Source organism: Gymnoscopelus microlampas (assembly GCF_963454915.1).
Source record: "Gymnoscopelus microlampas genome assembly, chromosome: 15".
In the NCBI taxonomy this organism is placed as follows: domain Eukaryota; kingdom Metazoa; phylum Chordata; class Actinopteri; order Myctophiformes; family Myctophidae; genus Gymnoscopelus; species Gymnoscopelus microlampas.
This window is the reverse complement of record NC_139952.1, coordinates 28,290,775-28,314,432: the sequence shown is the minus strand read 5'-3', so window position 1 is coordinate 28,314,432 and position 23,658 is coordinate 28,290,775. Positions and strand designations below refer to the sequence as shown.

At 42.7% G+C, this 23,658-nt stretch overlaps 1 protein-coding gene across 1 annotated transcript in view; it reads right to left on the bottom strand.

Annotated features, from left to right (window-relative positions):
- gabbr1b (gamma-aminobutyric acid (GABA) B receptor, 1b) overlaps positions 1–23,658 on the bottom strand; it is a gene marked incomplete at its 3' end in the record, with an annotated part of 44,251 nt that overhangs the window by 14,745 nt on the left and 5,848 nt on the right. Inside the window, exons 3-10 of the mRNA XM_084079820.1 lie at positions 21,389–21,559; positions 20,051–20,152; positions 19,159–19,224; positions 18,628–18,819; positions 15,524–15,769; positions 14,504–14,567; positions 10,465–10,542; positions 1,650–1,800 (exon numbers count right to left, since the gene is read on the bottom strand). Of these exons, the coding sequence (XP_083935946.1) occupies positions 1,650–1,800; positions 10,465–10,542; positions 14,504–14,567; positions 15,524–15,769; positions 18,628–18,819; positions 19,159–19,224; positions 20,051–20,152; positions 21,389–21,559 (1,070 nt within the window). The remainder of the gene's footprint in view (positions 1–1,649; positions 1,801–10,464; positions 10,543–14,503; positions 14,568–15,523; positions 15,770–18,627; positions 18,820–19,158; positions 19,225–20,050; positions 20,153–21,388; positions 21,560–23,658) is intronic.

The window sequence follows — 23,658 nt, the reverse complement described above, 5'->3', positions numbered from 1 at the left end:
GAAAAAACAAACAAACCCTACATGGGTTCCAATAGATTCAGTGTAGTTATTATTTAGTCACAAACTCTTGTTATATTTTTTATTGGTTAGTAGTAGCTAAGGTTGGCTTGTAGGTTGGCTGTTTTTTTCTACTTTTGTGTGACACTGTAGTAAGACGAAGTAGTGCATTCATTTGCAAAACCCCATAAAAGTTGAAATATGGAGATACACGGTTTCTGCCTGACAGCTTCGATATGTTTTGGAAAATTACTGTGAACATCTGTTCACATAAGAGCCTGGGGTGGTTTTGATCTGTTATCACCTAGATCTGTTTTGATCACATCAGTATAAAATGAACAATGATCAAACAGGTACATTCACACTGAAAGAGTAAAAGAAAATAGCCATGCATGCAAAAGAAATGCCTTTCAAAGCTTTGAGATAACCAGACGAAGGTCTTTGTACTGAAACATTGTTCCCAATTAAAATAATAATAATTGGAAGTGAAGAAGACAGTGTGCGGGAGTCCTTTGTTCTATGGATAGTCAGCACATGGTTTTCTCCAAAGCACATGTTAATCTACGATTTTTTTTTTTACGTGTGTGTGTGTGTGTGTGTGTGTGTGTGTGTGTGTGTGTGTGTGTGTGTGTGTGTGTGTGTGTGTGTCTGTGTGTGTGTGTATGTGTGTATATATGTATGTATATATATATATATATATATATATATTAGACCCTCCAGAAAAACGCGGGCAAAAATCCTTGATTATTCGGGCTAAAACTCTTGATTATGCGGGCTAAAATCCTTGATTTTGCGACGAAATATGCGGGGTGTTTTGCAATTTTATGCGGAGAAATTGCGGGACGTTGCGAAATAAGCGGAAAGTTGTGAAATATGCGGCAATATGCGAAATATGCGATATGCGAAAAGTTGCGAAATATGCGAAATATGTTAAAAGTTGCGAAATATGCGGAAATATGCGATGCAAATCGCATATCATGCGATGCGATGTGCGCATTATGCGATGCGATGCGCATATTATGCGATGCGATGTGTGCATTATGCGATGCGATGCGCATATTATGCGATGCGATGCGGCCTTTTTGAAAAAACGTTACCCCCGCATAATTATGCGCCATTTTGCTGATTATGCCGTAAATTCTGCGATCGCATAAACGCATTTTTCTGGAGGATATATATACAGAAAGATATATATATATATACACATATATACATATATATACATACACACACACACACACACACACACATATATATATATATATATATACATACATATACATACATATAAGAGAGAAAACGTATTTTGAGTGGCCCAATATGGAATATTTGGAAATATATTTGGCATTTGTTTTGTTCATTGATTTGTACAGATATATACACCCTACTATTAGTCATCATCATACTATTAAATGAAAAAATAAAACACACACAAAAAAAGCAAACAACAACGCATATGTTCATTGACCATTGGCATATGAAGGGAGTGTGGCAGTTGTTTCTTGACTTTTCCTCATTTTAAGCTGCATTTTCAGCATGGACTATGGGATCTGTGTAGTTATGGTCACAGTCCCATAGCCTGGACGGACAGTGGGTACAAATGTATGAATTAGAGCTTAATAGAAAACCTGCAGAGTGCATGATCAGCGTACCTGACATTGCTGTTGTAAATGTTGAAGGTGAGACACACTATTCCCAGTAGGATACCCAGTCCGGCGAAGACGGACACAGACACAAAGAGTTTCTGGGAGAGGTAGCGAAACTGCTCAATCACCACGGTCTGATCAGCCGGGGGTCCAGGACCTGGCAACACCAGATGACAGGAGACAGAGAGACAACAAGGACAGAAAGATGAAGAGATAACACATGATTATGAAAAAATCATCAACTTAACCATTTGCAATGCTGAGAATCAACTCAAGAGTTTAGTTAAAGGGGGGTGTAAAGTGATATCCTTAAAGAAAATATGTTAAAAATGTTAAACTCCATATATATATTCCAATAGTAATCATTGCTATAGAGTGTTTGTTCAGTAATCCCTGTGTCTCCAGTTCTTTCGTGAACAAATAAATATTCAGATCTGGCTACTAATTTTATAGAATCAGGTGAGAGATAGATTTATCAGCTTAAATTTATTTAACACTGATCTTAACAGAAACATATGACTTAAACCTCCTTTAACACTGGTTGTTTCACTGTGAAGCATGGGCAGAACGTACGGAGACGGTGGTATTGAGATACACAGGTCAGAGAGGTTATCAATTAATAGAGCAGAAAACCTGATAGCATTCCGGTCGCCGCTTGGAATGCTGACCACTATCGGTCCAGCGAGCGGCTGAGCCCCAGCCTCCAGAGTCCCTATTAGCATTCCCACAGAATCAGACCTAGTTAGCGAGTGTCTCCATATCAGGGTTCATTTAACATTCATATCAAAAATGAGCACGCTATGAAGGCTTTCCGCACACGGCCATTCGACAAGACTGAACGGAATAATACTCATGTTTCCCCACTTTTAGTTTCATTCCTTGTCATCAACCTCTATTTTCAACAAGCCATTTCCCATCGCATGGCTGTGATGTTATAATGTGGGGGTAATGGCCCTTTGTTTTCACGCTGTTTAAAAGTCAGACCATGCTTGGTCAAATCACATCTAAAAACCTGACAAAACACTGGCTAACTGAGTGGCTTGGAGTTGATCCTCTATTGCGTGAACTGTGAAATGAAACATTTCAGCTAACAATAGCAACATAATAGTAATCCATTATACTGACAGCTTCCTCAAACACTCCTTGTGGGAAGCCGTTTCTCTGATTCAAGAGAACAATGCTCAATTTGCAGTTAAGGAATATTAGATGTATTTTCAACCTGAATAGGCTCCCTTGTGAGAGCAGTGAAATATAATATGGCATAATTCCTTGTCATAATCTACATCAGGATGTACTGTAAGCATTTCAACAGTCTGTGTGGACAGGTGTGAATTGCTGAAGTAAAGATTACATGAAAAGTTAACAGCACAACAACAGAAACAATGTTTCCTTTGACAGCTCCTGGACCTGACCAGGCAGTTACCAATGGAATACAAATGAGGGTGAAGAATGAAACAGAAAAACACATAAAATAAATAAATAAAATGAGTGACAGAGACAACGGAAATAAATAGTGAAAGTCTGAGGAAACTGATAAAGACAGTTTGACGTACAGAATGAATGGGTGCCCCGTAAGTTTAGTGTGGGTGGGCATATACGGAGAGAGAGAGAGAGAGAGAGAGAAAGAGATGAACCAGAAGAAAGAAGGAGACAGAGAGAGTGCTGACAGAGCCATATCTGCAGCCTACTTTTGCGTGAGGTAAGCAGTTTTTAAATGAATGCTGTGGTTTAATCTGAGTGAGAGAGAAAGGAAAAGTGAGAGAGACAGGAAAATTGGGGCGAGAAAGAAGGGATGACATGCATCAAAGAACCTCTGGTCTGGATTCGAACCCGGGTGGTACCAGGTGAGCCACCGGGGCGGGGTGCCCCCCTGGTCTCTGATCTTTGAGTCTGAATTAGTCACTATGACTTAACGATGGCTATCAGCCTTTTTTCTCACCACATTCTCTAAAACCAACTCCCTGTTTCATTAAGGACGGAGCAATCTGATAACACTTCTGGACACGCACTATGCTAGCGATAGGTAGCCTAAATCATATACAGACTTGTTCTACTGTATGAACGTGCATGGTGGTTCTAATCTATGCATTATATTTCAATAAGGAGAGATCAAGTTGTAAGCAGAGATAAAGGTTACAAGTTTTGACGACTAGACTCCATTAAAGTTAACACATAGGATGATGAGTGTATGATGATGGAGGAGAGAGAACCCGCCCCCACTGAAGACAAAACCTCATGCCTGTTTAACTCCTGGACAATGGTCAGAATGTATTGAGAGGATAGCTCCTTGAGATGCAGCATCTCATTTTAGAGGGGGTCCTATACACATACGTAGATAAAACATTACATGATACAATACAAATACACAATACACACACGCACAAATACAGTTAGCTTGCTCACCCTCTCCCACTCACACCCCCAGCCCTCAACTCATTAAACAAAGAAATGGAGAATACAGTACAATGGTCTGCATCAGAAATCAACATGTACAAATAGTATTAGAAGCATGAACAGGCTGTTTCGAGATGTGAATATAAGGAGGTCCTGAAGCGGCCAAGAGAGGCAACAGAACTGAGAGAAAGAGGAAGATTGTTCCAGTCAAATAGAGCTTTGTAGTCAAATGACCTGCGTCCAACTTAAGAAAACATTTGAGGAACGATAAAATAGGGATATTCTTTGTATGTCTAAGTGGATATGGTGGTGTATATGGAACCAGAGACTGTTTCAAATATGAAGGACAGTTAAAGCAAACACATTTAAAAACGGAATAGATACCAGTGAAGTTGCCTTCTTGCCTTAGGCTGCAGCCAATTAAGCCAAATATAGAGAGAACAGTGATGCGTTCTGTATGACAATGGAGAGCTCACCATGATGGAGATGGAGTAGGAGGTGGGTTGCACAACGCTCAGTCTGACAGAGAATGATATGAATGATATTTGTAGAATGGAGAGACCATCGCCTGATTGGCAAACCGAAAGTTTAAAGAGCCTGACTGGCTAGTAGTGGGCATGCTTAAAATTGTGAATGAAAGGTTTTGGCGGTACGGAAGTGAAGGGACACTTCCCTGTTATGCCGATTTTTCAAGGGATCAAACCAACAACCTTCCAGGCCACAAGCACCGATTGATTGATTGATTGATTGATTGATGGTATTTTATGACACCACTGCAATGCATTATTTATGGTCCTTTAGTAATCAACAAACTATACTTTAAAAACTGGTGAAACATTGGCCAAATTGTCAAATTATATAAGAAAGACGCAAACGTTTTTGAAAATAGCCGATCTACAAGCTCACAAGGTAGATCTGCGTTATTTGAGTTAAACAAAATGTAATGCCTCAACTCCTACAATTCCAAGTGCTTGTCAGGGTGGGGGGTCCCTGGTTCACTATGATTATTTTGGGTGGTCGTGGCCTGTAAAGGTTGAGAACCACTGGTTTAAACTGTCCTCTAACCTTTAGGACACCACTGCAAAGCATTGTCTTTGACAAAAATGTAAATGTTCATTTGAACCAGATTACTTAGTTTTGTGCCGAAAACAGCGGATCTACAAGCTCACAACACGTGGTGATGGTATGTATACACATTGTGAGCTTGTAGATTTACCATTTTTGGCACTCAACACCGGCACGCAAATATTAATAAAGCTTCACTGTACGGTTCACGTCGGCTGATTTTGCAGGGGAGGAGGGAGAACTGTGTGTGTGTGTGTGTGTGTGTGTGTGTGTGCGTGCGTGCGTGCGTGCGTGCGTGATTAAGGTTGGGGTTAGAGGTTAGGTTTAGGGTTTAGAATTTCCATATTTTATATTTATTTGTATATTTATCAATGTCACGATGCCTATTTTTCCGGCGACTTTCAGCTATTTTCAACGCCTTCCTAAATGTGTTATGTCCTCACGAGTATAGTAATACAAGCGCCCGTGTGTGTGTGTGTGTGTGTGTGTGTGTGTGTGTGTGTGTGTGTGTGTGTGTGTGTGTGTGTGTGTGTGTGTGTGTGTCTTCTGAGAGTGTTTGAAGCTGCAACCGATACGGAGCGCAGATGCAGACACTGCGGTTGCATTGAGATCTGGGAGTCTTGGCATGTTTGAATGAGACGTCAATACTCAATAGTAGCCAGCCACGTTACCATGGTGTCCTGGGGTCACAACAGTAACAGGGGTTTCTCTCATCTCACAAGCCAGTTGCTATGGAGGCTTAGCGACAGAAGGCATTCTGGCCTGTTCGTACAGAGCCAATGATCTTTGATTGGAGATTGTTGAGGTCCTTAGCTGCCCAATGGCCTGATGTATGTAGTCAGGGTTCGATTTCCTGTGGGGGATCCATGCCTCTGCTTTTGATATCCCCCCTCTGGTATTCATGAAATGGTATTCATTTTTATCGCGGGTGGAGATTGACTGAAAACATGTATTTCTGTTAGGGAAATGCAGACTGTCCAAATGTAATTTACTGTATCAAAACATTTATAAAAAATGTACTTGTAGATCGACTTTTTTAGTTTTTTGTCGTACGAAGAAGTATATAAGTATATGTATATTTTTTTACAAATGGAAGCCTTGTTCTTTGATGGGAGACTTGTTGAGTCCTGCTGTGCATAGTGGGTATACTCAATTACTCATAAAGAGGAGAGGGTCCACACTCGGATGCTGCACACATCCATATTTATTCTTCCAACGAGGGAACAAGTTAGCTGCACAGATTTCCTCAGTGTGCTTTGATTTGAATTTCCTGCTGCTTGCATTGATGTAGTGGAAGCCAGAGAGGTTCGGTTGAGAAGCTCCCATCACTGAAGTTTGTTGCTATTGGGTTACAGTACACAAGCAAACCAGGCTTCCATTCTAAATGTGTAAGAGTCAATACAATTGTTTGCTGAAGGCTTATATATTCCGGAGGTGTGTGTGTGTGTGTGTGTGTGTGTGTGTGTGTGTGTGTGTGTGTGTGTGTGTGTGTGTGTGTGTGTGTGTGTGTGTGTGTGTGTGTGTGTGTTTCGTAGTGTCCTTTGGGAAAATGTGCTCTCCTACACTAATACTCTCCCTGTCCTTGATGGTTGGAATCAGAACAGTGCGTTGCCATGGCGACAGGCCCCATAATGGTTACCATGGCGATGCGAGAGCGAAGCAGTGATGCAGCGGTTGTCAAGGAGACAAAAAAAGGAACGAGGGAGGAGAGGAGAGTGTGAAAAAAAACGCTGGCAAACCCCAAAAAAAAGTGTGTGAAAGAAGGGAAACAGATACTTTAAGAGAAGAATAGAAGAAGAAGAGCTAGTAAAAAACAGGGTCAGAGAAAGCAAACAACAGAGAATAAAGGGAGTTAAAACGTCAAAGGAGTCTGGGATTGATGTATTGTCAGGGTCAAATGAGAGAGCTGACAACAACAACAGAGCGAAGGTAAGAAGCGAGAAGAGAATTAAGAGTGCAGGTGGTGAGAGGAAGACATCATTTTACTCAACAAAGGGCAAGCAGGAAAGCAAGAGGCAATCTGGCACAAAGTCACAGCCTCCTTCAAAAGGCCTTATTCTGTCACGACACCGACCCATTTATTTTTAGAGCGCAACCCAGAGCCGGGCCAGGCCGGGCCAGAGGAGGGTACCCTCTGGGCCACCAGGGCAGGGGAGAAGGACGTGTCAGCCGGCCCAGACAGCAGCCACCACCACCCCCACCACCACCACCGCTAAGGATGGCCAATTACCCGAAAATATATCGAAACCCAAACTTTTAACCAATAACCGACTTCATCTTGCTTGTGTAAGTTAAACAAATAATCAAGAAGCATTTTTTTATATATGTATATATATTATTGATATATATCAATGATTTATTAAATTATAATCAATTAAATCGACTAGACTCATTAACCACGTAACTCTGTATTATACTTTGTTGTACACAAAAATTGTTTAAATAACCGATCTACATATTCACATTGTGAAAATCTGCTATTTTCACTTCGTTCGTTAATCGTAAACGAGGCAAAGGTTTGAAATTATCGTGATATTGATTTAAAGTCGTATCGCCCAGGCCTAACCACCAGGAGGTGGTGCCGAGGAGACTCCCATGAGATGACCTTGCATCCTCTGTTGTCTTCAAAGTGTCTGCTGACAGCCTGCTCACAGATGGCAGAGACAGCCGTGTCCAGTGCCTCAGTGTAGGTGCCACGACCTTGCACTGAGACTCGCTCGACAACCGGAGGGTCATCTGCCGTCACTCGCTCCTCGCGCAAATTCCCAGAGGAACTTGTCGAGGTGTCGGTCGGCATGACCTTGGCGCCTGACTGCCTCGTAAAAATCGAATCATGTGGATCTCGGGATCGTTCCCAACACCGTTCCCATGTGGCATCAATGTGGATTGCGGACTTGCTGTAGCCAGCTTGTGACCTCTCTCATCTATGACATATCTAACTATAACGCAAATCTGTGTGTGTGTGTGTGTGTGTGTGAGTGTGTGTGTGTGTGTGCGCACGCACGCACAACTGTCCTTCATGTATCTCGAGAACCATCCGACCGTTAAAATTCAAACTCGTCGTGTATGTTGCCGAGGGCCCGAAGGAGTTCGGAGCCCAGTGAGAAGTCAGTCGGATCTGCTACTACAAATACTGATAAATACGCAAATCCCCATATACGGTTAGATCAGCAGTTGGGATCTCCATACATGGGGATAAAAGGGACACAGATGACAGATACAGAGATCTCCATATGGACATAAAACATACACAGACAGACGGGTATTGGGTATTAACCGGAGGGCCATGCGTTCCCAACGCGCATCGGCCTAGTGACTCTAAATGTGGGCAAAAAGTCCGATCAGAGCCCCACTGACATCCATTATAAATTTAGTTTAAAAAAGTTAAATATTTAAGTAAGTATGTACAGTAAGTAAATAAGTAGGTCGCAGTGGCTTATTGTTGTTGGCAATAAGTATAAAACATTATTTGAAATTAGTGGAGAATCTGGAGATACTTCTGTGGCTTACTGGCAGTGTGCACAAGAAATTTGGCCCTGATCGATCCTGTTTGTGAGATTAGCTCCGAACACACAGACACAAACACACAACCCTCTTATAGACAGCTAGCCTCCTGTAGAGCCATGCCATAAAAAAGAAAGAAACAACTGAACTATCGGGGAGGTGGGGATCTTGGCACAGATCCATAAAATGTACCCCCCAATACTTAACAATCTTCTCCAAGAACAACTGAAGTAGAATGACGTCAAACGCTACCCACTGTAAAAGGGGGTACACCTGGGAAATTACAGCCCGGTCCTTGTGCCTTCATGGCTGAGATGACAGCGAGCTCCTGAGAGCAGACGCCTCATTGTTCGAGGGACGGGCGGAGGGTCGCGCCACTCGCATGTCTCTGATCTTCGCAAAGTGCTTAGAGATCAAGACAGACGGTCTATTGTTTTACACACACGTATTGTATCAGTCTCATCACATCCCTGTAGACGGCATCTGCTACTGATATTGGTTTGATCTTCAATCTGATAATATCTCAGCCTTTGTGTCGCCTCGATAGGTTGAGCTACATCAAAGAGCCAAGAGATCTAATAATTGCTTATGGGAATAATACTGCATGCTCGGTAAAATGAATAACACTGTATGTTCTGGAAAATTACAATAACCATTTAATAAAAAACAAGAAATAGCAAAACTGAGAAGAGACACATAGATTCATTGAGTAGTTTAGCACTGTGTTATTTAATTCCATATACAGTACACTGTAACTATAAATATATATAATTTAGATATTTGGGGGGGGGGTTTTCTACCTTTATTGATCGTCCCGAGTGAATACAGACAGGAAACAGGGAGAGAGTAGTGACATGGAGCAAGGGTCTGCCGCCATGCTCGGGAATAAAAACCCGGGGCTCGCTGTCATCAGAGCCTATGTGGTACGCGCTGTAACCACTCGGCTATCAGTGCCCCCCATACACTGTAACTCTGAGGGCGTACAAATGGAACCAAATGGAATACAAATGGTTCTAGTTGCACACTCTCAGAGTTAAATTAACACTTAAGATTATATTGTGTACTGTACTTATGTACTTGCACCCTGCACAGCAGAATGCACACAAGTCATTTTCAAATCGTTAGGAACAGTTAAACCTGCATCTCCTCAGTGATCAGGGAAGCAGGACTGACCCGGCCGTACACAACTCTCCCATACTGATTAGAGAGCACAATTTCATTTCTCAAAGTCAAGGTCACTAAGCCCATTCCACTTAAATTGCTGCCCAGATTGCTTTCCCCTTGTTTTGTTTTGACTGTCAACTGGCATCTTCTATTTATTTCCCTGCTGTCATTGTTTTGAACGGGCTCTCATGTTCAATTAGTGACTGAAATAAAACTGTCGCTCCATATCAAATGGGGTCCTCTCGCCGCCGCACATTCTTGACTGTGGCGGCATTTGTCGTAACCAATCATTCTGCTCTTGGTGGAACCGTGCAATGCTAGCCGGAGCGTTTGCTATTCTCACAGCACACATGCTAAATAAAACTTGACTGATTGATTGATGAACCTTCTTACCCAACCTTGCATGTGGGGAGAGGGGGAAGAGTGAGAACGGACAGAGGGCATCGGAGGAGGAAGGAGAAAAGGAATGAGGGATGCATTGAGGGAGGAGGAACAACACATTGAGAGAGAGAGAGAGAGAGAGAGAGAGAGAGAGAGAGAGAGAGAGAGAGAGAGAGAGAGAGAGAGAGACACACACAGAGGGAATGAAGGATGGAGGGTCAGAGGAAGAGGGAGATTAGAAGCATGACGGAGAGCTATAGACAGTGATAAACAGGAAACTAAAGGAGGGGCGAGTGCGATGAATGTGTCTCACCTATCCACTTGTCATTCCCATACCAGGACAGATTGCCTTTAGTGCTGTCGTAGTATCCAATCTTCTTATAGCTTCCTCCTGTGACAGCAACACAGACAGAGGCAAGTAGTCACAACACCATAAACACTACATTCTATAGATTCTGGTGTTCAACGTCCTACTATACCTATGAAATCCAAATGTATGAGTTCATTAAATTTGATTTTTATTCATTTAATTTCCATAATCATTGTTTTTATATAGGTTCTATGCTTCTACCCAACAGGCTTAAATAAAGGATTTTATGAGATTTTTTTATTAAAGGAATTCAGAACAGAGGATCCACTGAGCTTGCTTTATTGGAAAAATATAACCAAGCATGTAACAGACATTGTGAGAGAGAAATTGACCTGCCCTTGGTTATGGTGAATCGCAGTGGTTTATGGTAATTATTACTGGGAGTAGTAATATCCCAGTTCAATAACTCAGTGGAGACCTGGGATGAGACTTTATCAGAATCTGGCCTCTGGGGACCTAAACCTCAACACGCTTAAGTGAAAACAAATTATTGTTGCCATGTCATTATTAAGGGTTAAATACAGTCAATTAAAATGTATCCTCTGGGAAGTGCAGGGCTAAAGAACTGAGGTGAATCTCAACATCTCATAACATCCTCATGCAAACGCCTCAGGACCTGGAGGCAAGAGCAAAGCCAGGCAGATTTCAGACTGGGAACTTGAGAAAAGCCTTAACCGTGTGCTTTATATTCATGCACGTATGTAGAATAGAATGCACAAAATGTTATTTCTATAATATTACAGCTCAGTGTTCATTTGGGAATTTGAACAAGTCTCTCCTGAGCTGCAGACTGACAAGACCGAAGTGACCTGGGGCTTGCTCCATAGATGCTGAATAATGGAACAACTCCGAGGACACTATGTCGCAACCCATGGTGGTTTTACTGATTCAGAGCTGTAAGCCCGACATTCTGTCACTCACTAATTCAACTCCAAAAAGTGCCACCTGCACAGTTAAATTCTCAGCGTTGATAACTCTGAAAGTGTCCAAATGTAACTAAGTGGACCTGTAAGGTTGATGTACAGCCAAATTGACAGAAGAATTTACAATTTACATTCACTTACAAGGGCATGCTGACTTTGTAGTTTGTTTTCCAGTTCAGGTTGAAACTACTATAAGGCAGATTAAAAACATGGCAGGTTAGTAACAACCCAGCTGCAGTTAATAAAATTCATAATAGGTGTGTTAGATTTAGGTGTGAGTCATGGGTGTGCCTCTGGTTGACGCTTGCATATTCACACGCCTAAAACTAACGCACCCATTATTAATCTTATTGGTTGCAGCTCCATTGCCTACATCACGGTGTACTTTAAAGACAGGGTGCCGTGATTTTCAGTGATTTTTACCCCCCCTAAAACATAATCATCAGGTATTATGGTTATACAAGGAGGAAGATTTTTTTCAAAAAAGTGTACAGAAAGTGTTAAAACTATGATTTTAAGTGGACACGCCTCCAGTTCATTAAGTATACCTGCTTCTCACCTTAGCACCTCCTCCACCACCTTAGCACCACCCACCTGTCCTATTCCCTCCTCCTCCTCATGCCCACACCTGTTGTGTTATGATAATGAGGGGGAGGGTATATTTTTACTGTGTCACTAAAGCACTGTTTTTCTATTGGCACGTTTGACCCTCAAGGTTTCAGCCTCCAGGAAGAAACTCAAAATAGTCAGAGAAGACATAAAACACCATAAAAACACCACAAGGGGGCTTAATGAAGGTCTATCAACCTCATAGACACATGAAAAAGAGAAAAAGTGCAAAACCATGGCACCACCTCTTTAAGGACTTAAGTAGCATGCCGTGTTTTTACCCTTCCATAGTTTTTAACCTGAACTGGAAAACAAACTACATAAATATCCCGAATGGTTACATTTGAACACTCTCTGAGCTACAAGGGGAGGTAAACTTCCCATCGAAAGGAGGTGTCATTCATTAATTTCCCTTTTCTCCTTTGTACATATATTGCTTTGTATTTGTTGATGACATGTGTTATTGTGTTAATGTTTTATGCTATGTTGATGAATTGAAAACATAGGACCACAATGGAAACAAGTCCCCAGGACCTTTTTGTGTAATACTTTTAGCCTTAGTGTCTGACTGTACCTGTTAACATATCTGACTAATGAAATATTCAATCAATCAAAACAAAACAAATGGATACATTAATAGACAAAAGAACAATAGACATTGATTTTACTATCCAGAATCACTGGAACAGTACAACGAACATTGTGATATACTGTAGGGTGGATTTTCCCTTCTAAAGACTGCGCTGTTGTGACTTTCACAACCAACGACCCTGCTCCAATTTTCATCACACAAATTATATATCATCACTCAACCTCCTTTTCTGGGACAACGCGGGCAGCGCCGGCCCAGGGAAAGAAAGAAATGAAAAAATAAAAAATAAAAATAAAAAGCGAGGTAAATTTTTCATTGCGCCGAAAATCACGAAAGAGCCTCCAGTGCAGAGTCACGGATCTCTGTGCTGTCAGGGGAGGAAGACGACATGAACACCAGAACACAGCGATCAAGATGCAGCCAGCGAAACGGAGCTCGCAGCCAGCAGCCTGACACACCGCCAGCAGAGAGATAAGACACTGCCATCCCACAGCGAGCTATAGGCAGCGGCCCCTGCAAAGCTCTCATTCCTCCCCCCTCTATAGAAACCCAGGCTGACGCAAGCTCAATACTCCTCCTGATGGATTCATGGATAATAAGAGGAGGGTGCAGGGCTAATTGAGAGTAATACATCGCCCCGGCTGGAGAGAGCAGGAGTCATAATGTTGCAGTTGGTTATAGAATATTTCCGCAACACTTTCTATGAAGCCCATGTCTGTAATGCATTGTGAAGATACTTATAAGGCATTATATTCCGCTTATAATACTGAATAATCATGGTTATAAGCACATATGAATACATATACCTATATGCTATATAATGCTTTATAAATATATAATAACACATTATGAAGCATTTTATAAGGACTTATAATGAAGGTCTAGTAACATAATACAGTAATTGCTGGACACTCACGGACTCAAGGATCATAGTGAATTATAACACTGGTAGTTGTAATACATTATAATAATTTATAATGCATTATATTAACTTATATATTAACTAAGATTATAGTGTGATTAAGTAACGCAATGACATTTGTTTTGTGTGTTCTTGCATAGTCGTATAATGTTTTCTTTTTTTTTAACTTAAACCACCCAATTAAAGTATTTTGAGTACTTGAGTGCTTATAACTATAATTATACAGTGTTATGAGCAGATTGTAATGCATTATAAGCATGTTTATTTATATTGAACAAACTACATAAACTACATAAATATCCCGAATATTGTCACTGAAACGACATACACAGTAAAATCCTGAGTGTTAATCTAACCATTTTAGCCCTAACACCCCATCGCAACGTGTTGTGTTCAAAATAATTTAGATTATGCTTTTTTATATACATTTGAAAATAGGGCTTAAGTGGTTAACTCTGAGAGAGTACAAATAATAACCCTATTGGGTCCCAAAAGGGTTAGATTAACACTCAGTATTTTACTGTGTACTTTTTGTGCTACAATTCATTAAAGCTAATTTGGCAGGAACATAAAAGCGGCACATCTGAAACTCGCCAAGTTTTAATAAAATATTTAAGGAGATTTATTATATATTTTTTCTTAACACACGTCTTTAACTCGAGTGAGCAAATTCGGCAGCACTGTGGGAGAATACTGAGATCTCATTATGCATGCAAAAAGAGTGTTATCGCTTGGCGCAAATACATTATGTAACCTTAACCACATGAAAACGTTTCTAATGCCAGCAATGCCACGACGCCACCTGTTCCATGCTGAATAGTGTGCCATCGCTGCCGTAAGCCCTTGTATTCCTGTGTCTCTCTATGCCAGTCTGTACAAACTATGAACATTCAAATGTAAGTTTAAATTTAAGTAACTAGAAACAGGAAGAAATACCTTGAAGCTGTTCGATCAGAGTCAATGCCATGCGAGAGCCTTGAGCATCAAACACCACATGGCCCTGGAAGAAAAACACACATATTTAATGTTCCACCCATCTGCCTTACACACACACACACACACACACACACACACACACACACACACAGTCACACAGTCACACAGTCACAAACACACACACACACACACACACACACACACACACACACACACACACACACACACAGTCACACACACACACACACACACACACACACACACACACACACACACACACACACACACACACACACACACACACACACACACACACACACACACACACACACACACACACACACACACACCTTCTTTACTTTCCCGCTCTAACTCTCTCTGTTTTATTATTTACTGATCCCAGGAGAGGAGAAATTACTTTTCTACATCCACCCAGCAGATGGCCGCTCAGATGGCTCAGGCGAGTGCAGGGGGGCTGTTAGGGAATACGTGTCTTGTTCAGGGACACTTCCACACGTAGACCAGGCGAGCCGAGGTTCAAACCTATTCCCAGACGGCCTCTCTACCCACTCAGCTACGGCCGTCCTGCATTACAATGGCTACTCTTCTCTCTGTCTTCTCCTCCTTATCCTTATTGTTCCGCCTCCCATGGGATTCAGGGTTGGATTTGCTGGGGAGATGGCAGGAAATCCATGCCTCTAATTTTGAACCCCCCCTGGTCATTCATTTTTATGGCCAGTGAGGATATGTTTTATGCCAGCTTTTGATCAGACTGAATTAAATACATTTTCAAAATCCCTTTTGGAAAATGTAGACCGTCTGTAGATGTCTCACAACGTCTGATATGTCTCACAACGTCTGATATGTCTCATATGTATCTGATGTCTCACAACACGCCACAAGGCGATTTATTGTCAGTTTCTAGATTGACTATTTTGCCTTTTTGGGCTTAAGTGATTAAGAAAATGTCCCCCCCTTTGTTTTTTTCTTTTTTACAAATCAAACCCTGGATGTACTCACAGAGACTCCTTCAAAGGAGCTGGTGTTGAGTGCTCGGTAGATCTCAGCTGTGATATCTCGGTTGTTGTAGTTGAAGTCCTCTAGCCTGCGACCTTTGGCCTTGAGGGGGGCCACGGTCTTGTTGAGGGCCAGAGCCAGGGCCCACACGGCGTCGTAGGCCAGCGGGGCCTCCTGGAACCCACCCGTCGTCTCTGGGTTTTCACCGCCAAGTTTAGACATCAGCTGACCCAGGAACTCCTGAGACGTCTGCAGAAGGAGAAGGCCGCGACACAAAGAAGTTAATGAGTGAGTGTTTGTTTGTATGTATGTATGTATCTATGAGCGCATTATGTGTGTGTTTGTTTGTGTGTGTGTGTGTGTGTGTGTGTGTGTGTGTGTGTGTGTGTGTGTGTGTGTGTGTGTGTGTGTGTGTGTGTGTGTGTGTGTGTGTGTGTGTGTGTGTGTGTGTGTGTGTGTGTGTGTGTGCAGCGCGCGCATATGTTTGTGTGTGAGCAATTGTGTGTGAGCATGCATTATACATTATAGAGTGCTGTTTCTGATTCATGATCTTGTCACTTCGTCTTAGAACTTCCAAAAGAAGGCCATTTTCTCCCTTTTAAATTCTGAAAATGACTAATGACGGTCTCCTCTGGAGAGGAATTACAAAATGCTCTTTAAACTTGTAGAGGTCAACCCACCAGGAGTCCCAGTAACTTCCAACCCACGTCTTTTAAAGATTATGGCTTTCCGTGCAGCCGGTGTATTATGCAAATGGAATGGAGCCTCCTTCGTTCTCAGCCTGTCACCTCTTTTGGCACCTGAGTCTGAAGTGACAACAATTAACACCTTTGTTTCAGACAGTCTCTGGAGACAGCGTCTTTGAACACAGTCTCTGCGTTAATTAGAGGGAGCTATTAAAGAAAAACTCTTCCCGAGTCTAATTATTTATCATGGAAGGCCACATGGTAACTGGTTTTTGCCATTTTTAGAACATCGACATCTTGCTGACAAAATACCACGCTGCCAACCTATGTGCACCACACAGATGCACTTAGAGAGGAAATTGGCTCAGTCACAGTGAGCAGGGCCATATCTTTCCATGCTAAAAATAGCAAATGGCTCTGTCCATAACACCGCTTATCAACTAAGAGAAGAGAGCAGGTGACTGTACAGTCCATAAGGATCTTATAAATTAGCATTGGAAGCGAAATAAGTACCCAAAAGCTGCCCGGGAGTCAGGACCAGGGCAGCCCAATTCCTGGGCAGGGGTGGAAATGGTATGGGGTATACAGTATAGAAGGAGTTCAGAGCCATTGAGAGTTGCATCAATGAGGGGTCAGAATCACTACAGGTCATGTGGTTCATGTATTGCGCGTCTTCATCAACTCCCATTATGAGGATACAATGTTTGGAACTGTACAGTAGTGTACTGTTTGGAGCTGTTAGGTTGACTGATGGCAAAAATTCCAAATCAACTGGAAGTTGATTTTGGCACTAATTGATTTAATATTGAAAAATTACATGAATATTCTTTGTTTATGTGATCCACCATTGCTGTAAAAAATAATTGCCCCCATGGAGTGAACGGGGGATGACGCAATCTCAACGGTTCTGGGTTTAGTTATTCATAATGGTCCCTGGTACTGAGGGGACAGTCTGGCGTCCCTTCAGGATGACTCTCGCTGGGAGACAGCATGTCAACCTGCAACTGCCAGCTGTGCATGCCAATCTCTCTTTGGGCAACTGGCAAGCTGGATGTGTCAACAATGCCACCAGGCATGGCACAGGAGTGGAGAGAGAGGGAAATGGAGAGAGAGAGAAATAGAGAGAGAGAGAGAGAGAGAGAGAGAGAGAGAGAGAGAGAAAGAGAGAGAGAGAGGAGAGAAGGAGAAAGAGGTTTCTGCGTCACGTCACGCAGGCGCTGTCATGACGTGGCCTGAACTTCAATTTGAAAAAAAGTCAACCCTCAGAGAGAGTTTCGCTGAGTTTTACTTTCAGCGTTAAGAATAGGAGGTATACCCTCAAAAGACCAACAGCACCCGGATTTAGAAACAACGGCTTGCAGCTGCAGAACAAAGCGCAAAGCATTCCCACCAAGAACAACTTCAAAGTGAACACTAATAACAGCTCAGTGTAACTCTCAGGCCTGATTTATACTTGGGTGCACATTGTGTCGCGCGCCTAAAATAGCCGATCTACAAGCTCACGACGCGCAGCGATGCAACGTGTTGTGAGCTTGTAGATCTGCTGTTTTTGGTGTGTGACACCAGCGTGCATCTAAGTATAAAGATGCTCTCAGGCTCTGCCTCGCTCCGGTTCAGAGAGTATGCATTAGCAGGGGTCATTGTGCCAGGCAGAACAATACCACGCTCAACTGACTCATCATGCACATTCAATGCTGATATGTGCTGTATATATTTACTGAGGGCAGAGAGAGGGTCTCCAGCAAGGGAATCAAACCAGGGTCGAAACGCCACCTGCACAACCCCGTTGATATACATTTGTGCAATTCTATCTGTGCTGATATGATCACTCCTATATGGGTGAGTGAGAAAGGAACATAACTAATACTCAGGGAATAAAGCAAAAATGTACCTCTCACATCTGAAAATGTATCAATCCGAAGCGTGCCAATCTGCGATTTGTGAAACAGCGTGAACGTAGCCCCCCCCCACACTAGCGTACAGTTTCCTAAACAATTAACACAATATATAAGTAAAATGATGATGTTTCAGCATTATCATTCTAAATGTATGTTACTGCTGTTCAACATACAGTACATCCAGCCAGTTGAAGAAATCACGGATTGGACCATAATGATTTTACGGAAGATGCTTATGTATGTATCATATTATGTATCGAAGTATGTATCCTATTGCTAGTTTGACCAATTCAAATTACTTTAATATTGAAATAAAATATCTATTATCAGTGCAGGGCTGTGCAGTGCTGGCCTCTATATGGAATCCAAATGACTGAAATCAGTGATGGCGACTGAGAACTTCAGTCAATGCTACAGTACTGTATACTTCATCATAAATCCACTGAAGCCGTTATGTGATACCATTTAAAAGAAAGGTATTGTTTGTGATGATGTGCCATAACAAAAGGTTCTAACAGCTTACCAGGTTGGAGGCCCCTCGCACTGTCTCTGGGTTGAGCATGACAATCTCAGTGGTCACGTGACCCTCCACGGCCTCCGTCATCTGCTCCACTGTGCAGTTGATGGATGGGTCCTTGATCTTAAACCAGTTGTCGGCATACCAGCCGATCAGGAACCACACATGCTTCTTTCCATACAGCTTCTCCTTGTACACCTGCAAGGTCAGCAGAGAGAGAGAATGTGTGGGGCCAGTGGAGCGAGCAAAATGATGGAGGGAGATGGAAAAGTGGTGCGTGAGCGAATGTGTACGGTAAGCGAGAAGATAGCGGTCTGTGTGTGTGTGTGCGTGTGTTTTCTGTGGCGGGAAGAGATAACTGAAACCCACAGGAAAAAAAATGACTATGGGGAGAAAAAAAAACATTCTAGTCAGATTCAACATCCAACATTTAAAAATAAAAAGTCCCCTGGTGCATTATGAAATCTGTCAAGACGCTTTAGACCCTCCTGTCTGCAGAGTTACTCAATATTTATCATCAGACATGAATTACCGTACCTCACAGAACACTTTCCTAGCTTCAGTCTCATAGAAGAGGCCCACGATGATTCTGGCGTCTTGGCGCTGGGGATTTGGAGAGAGAGGGACAAACAGTTACACAGGGGGAGAGAGGATGCAGAGAAGAATCACAAGCTAATGGCCCTGGGGTGTGGAGTGGGAACAGAGGGGTAGTGAGCCATCACTGGTGGGCCTGTACGCCTCCCCGCACAGCAGCATCCTTCCCCTCTGGTGTGCTATATTCATTCTGTTACCATGGTTCCTCCAGCGAGGGCCCAATTAATCTTAGCACACCAAAAAACTAGGCCGGCATGTTAGGCAAGGTTATGTTAAAGTAGGTGCCAAGTCTCTCTCACACATGTGAAGGAGGGAGGGAGAGAGAAAAGAGAAGAGAAGAGGGAGGAGGGAGTGAGGTAGGGTAACAGAGGGTCAGGAAAATAAAGGGAAGGAAAGGAAAGGAAAGGAAAGGAAAGGAAAGGAAAGGAAAGGAAAGGAAAGGAAAGGAAAGGAAAGGAAAGGAAAGGAAAGGAAAGGAAAGGAAAGGAAACATAGTTTTTATGTGTGAAACTATTTTGATACATTTTAGAAAAACAGTAGAAATGGTTTGAAATGTTTGACACATTTTGAAGATTCGCCCCAAAATAGGGACATCAGTGTCAAAGTGGTTAACTGGAGTCTTTCCACGAAATGTGTTTGTGCCATGCCAGCACTAGCGGCCATGATGTCTGTGGCGTCTGGTGCTGGTCACAGTGAGCCTGGGGTGTATTCATCAGCCGAGGCCTGATTGATCTCCTGCGTTCAATCACCTGGCAGTTGCCACGGCAGCAGTGGATAAATGGAAAAGGTGGGGGTGGTGCGGTGGGATGGGATGGGGGAGACAAAGTTGAGGCACCTTGAGGTTTTTGACAGCAACAGCCGGATCGGTGAGGAAACTCTGACGGACGCTGATTTCAATTCCTGCTTCTTTCACCCTCTCCTCAAGATCATCCAGAGTCTGTCAGACAGAGAGGGAGGGGGCAGAGGGAAAGGGAGAGTAAGAGCGAGAGAGTGAGAGAGAGAAGGAAAGAGAGAGAGAGAGAGAGGGAAAGCGAGGAGGAGAGACAGAGAGAGCGGGCAAGAGAGAGGCAGAGAGGTAGAGAGAAGACAAAGGAGAGAGAGAGAGAGAGAGAGAACAGTAAGCATGAGAGAACGGTTGGGGACATGGAGGAATAAAGGGGGGGTGTGGTGATGAAAATAATGATCACATAATGACTGTGAACGGAAAAGATAGAGAGACACCCGGTCATAACAGCAGGAACTGCAGAAGGAGATAGAGAGAGAGTGTAGGTGGTGTGGGGAAACTGTCATCCAATTAGCAGCGAGGGGTAGAGGCGTAGCAGAGGAGAAGGAGGGGGAGGAGGAGGAGGGGGAGGATGAAGAGGAGGAGGAGGAAGAGCATATGAGGCTGGCTGGAAGGTATGTGGATGATGCTGATGATGATGACACCAAGGAGAAAGGAACCGAAAGGGACAACGGATGGAAATGAGCTTCTAGATAAATCCGGCATTTTTACATGAGGTCATGTTCTGCATTGAATGTTCATGAATGTGCAAATTGCCGCCTCTAAATAAAACAAATAAAGTAAAAGAACGGAAAGAAAGAAAAAAGTAACAAGGGTGAGAGAGTGAGAGCACACAAACAAGATAAGACAGCAGGTAAAGGAGGCCGTGGGGGTGGTGAGGGAGGGGGCAATCAAGGGAAGACGACGAAGGTGTGAGAGGAGGAGGAAGATGGGCGAGATAAGACACAGCAGAGGGAAGAGAGGAAATGAGAAATGAGAAGCAATTTCATCAGTCACCGTCGGCTTCTCTCCGAGTCCCTGTTTTGCTGATGAGGTGGCAGCACGGGAAATGTGACACAAAAACAAACAAACAGAAAGCCAACATGGCAGCTCACAAAAACGCTACCAGTGGTGGACAGTAATGAAGAACATGTACTTGAGTAATGTACTTAAGTACATTCTTTGAGTATCTGTAGACCTTACTTTGTATTTTTGGATACTTTCAATCCACTACATTTCAAAGACAAATATTGTACTTTTGACGCCACAACATTTCTAGGTAGGCAGAAAGTACATTATGAATTAATTGAGTAATATAATCTGACCAGGAGCATCTACTTTGACTCAAGTACTAGAGCTGAGTACTTTGTCCACCACTATATCACTACAATCTCTCTCCTCCTCTCTCACCGATGTGAAAACCTCTGTGGTCTGCTGGATGGTGGCGATCTTGGTCCACTTCCACTTCTGGAAGAGCTGCACGCGCGTGGGGTTGTGCAACGTGGCGGACGGGTGCGTGCGGAAGAATGTGGGAAAACGCTGCCGGTTGGACAGAGCCGGGGAGCTGGAACCGTACGACAACTAAAGAGAGAAGAGACACGAGAGAGAAAGAGACACCTCGCTGACATCATGATGTCTCGACACACTAAAGGCCAGACCGTACCAATGCAACTAGTCACAACTCCTTGCTACAAAACAGTTTTAAGGCCAGTCAACACCAATGCAACTCCGGCATTTTTACATGAGGTCATGTTCTGCATTGAATGTAAAACTTGCAACCATTATTGCAACCACACAAACTTGCATTATCCCCAATGGCAGTTGCAAGGAGTTGCATTGGTGCGGTCTGGCAAGATTAATAGTTTAAAACATTATTTAACATGGTATTTTGTTATTTAAAACAAAATTAAGTGGGATGCGAATGTTTTTGACATTTTCAAATGGGCCCTGATCCATTTTAATTTCAAGGACCCCCAGTTTTGTGTGCATGATTAGGGCCACAGACCCCCATGACTGAGAGAGTGTACAAATGTACACTCTCGGAGTTAAAGATCTGTAAAGGCCCATTTGGTTCTTAACTATCAACACTTTAGTTGGAGACCCACTTTGAGAACACCTGCTCTACACAGTAACGGGAGAATCCCCCAAAAAAGAAATAAACAGACAGAGCATAAAATAAAAAGAACAACCAGTAGGAAGACACATACATAGTAAAACCCTATAAAAATGTTATTTAGTGGGCTCGATATATGGAGAGATGTTCTTCTCCCTATTCTTTATTATTATACAATTCTTCTGACTCTAGGTACTTAACCTAGAAGCTTCGTTCAAACTTTAAAAATGTCATCTTCTTTGGGAATAGCAGGGACTTTTGGAAACTTTTGGAAATCTTGTATACTTTTTGAAATATTAAACTTTTTGAAATATATATATTTTTGAATATCTAAGGCTATGACGTCCGTCATGTACGGCGTACCAGCTTGGGAGAGTTCAGGAATGGATGACGTCATCCGTTTTTTAGATCAACCACGCATGTTTAGTTTAGTTTACACAGTAACTCTGACAGTGAACAGAATAGAACCAAATACAGGTCCATTTCGTTCCATTTGTACACACAAATGGATCAATTAACACTGAGGGTGTTACTGTGTGGATGAAAAAGAACAGGAGAGAGAAGTGGGAAGGAGGGCAGCAGAATGAGAAAAGGATTATAACATAATGTAACCTGGTGACAGTGCTGTATTGTTTGGCTCAATATCCTTCAGCTGAACCACAGTACATGAGGTTCAGTTTCTTAGTAACCATCTTTCATTGATCGCTTACACAGTGTGAGGCACTGTGTTATCAAGTGAACAATGACAAGGTCTAGTGCAGAGGATACGGGTCGTGCAATCTCAGCCCTGGCAACGACAAGACACAAGACAGGGTTTAATAACGGTGTGGCTTCTGTGTGGATCTTGGGCTTCACGTGGCCATTGTCAGACATACTGTAGAATCTACTGTATGACGACAGTACTATGACGACAGTACTATGACGTCAGTACTATGACGTCAGTACTATTACGTCAATCGTCTCCATATTAGGGCAAGGTTTCATTCCGAAACGACTGCCATTGACTTCCTGCATAAAAGTTAAGTTTTAAAAAGTCAAATATTTGACCTTTTAAAACTTTAAAGAAATATGGAACATTATGTAAAAACTGTTGCTGGTCGGTCAAGCAGTTTGCAAGATTAGCCCCGGACAGACAGATTCATTCTCAGATCCTCTTCTAGATGACCTACAGTCCTAAAAAAAAAAGCCCCTTCTGATGCTAAAATCGCCGCATTCATGAAAAATGAAGGGATGGCACGTCTGGGGACTTTTTTCTGTGCAAGTGCACTTTACCAACATTCCCCAAAGAGGGAGATGACATTAATGCTGTGCTTGCACTAAGCTCCGAGCTGTCAGCCTGTCATGCTCATGCTCCCCTGTATTATGACTCCAAAATAGCCACTCATGGAACTGAAAAGGATTATTTTCTACATGTAGGTTGACTCCATGGATTTCAACTGAAATAGTTAGGCTACTGAAATCACCACACACAAAAACATGACTGCATGATGGAAGACTCCAGGCGGGCAAATACGCTGCTCGAAGGTTCCTTTTTCAGCCAACTGGGTTGGTAAATAATCTCTAGAAG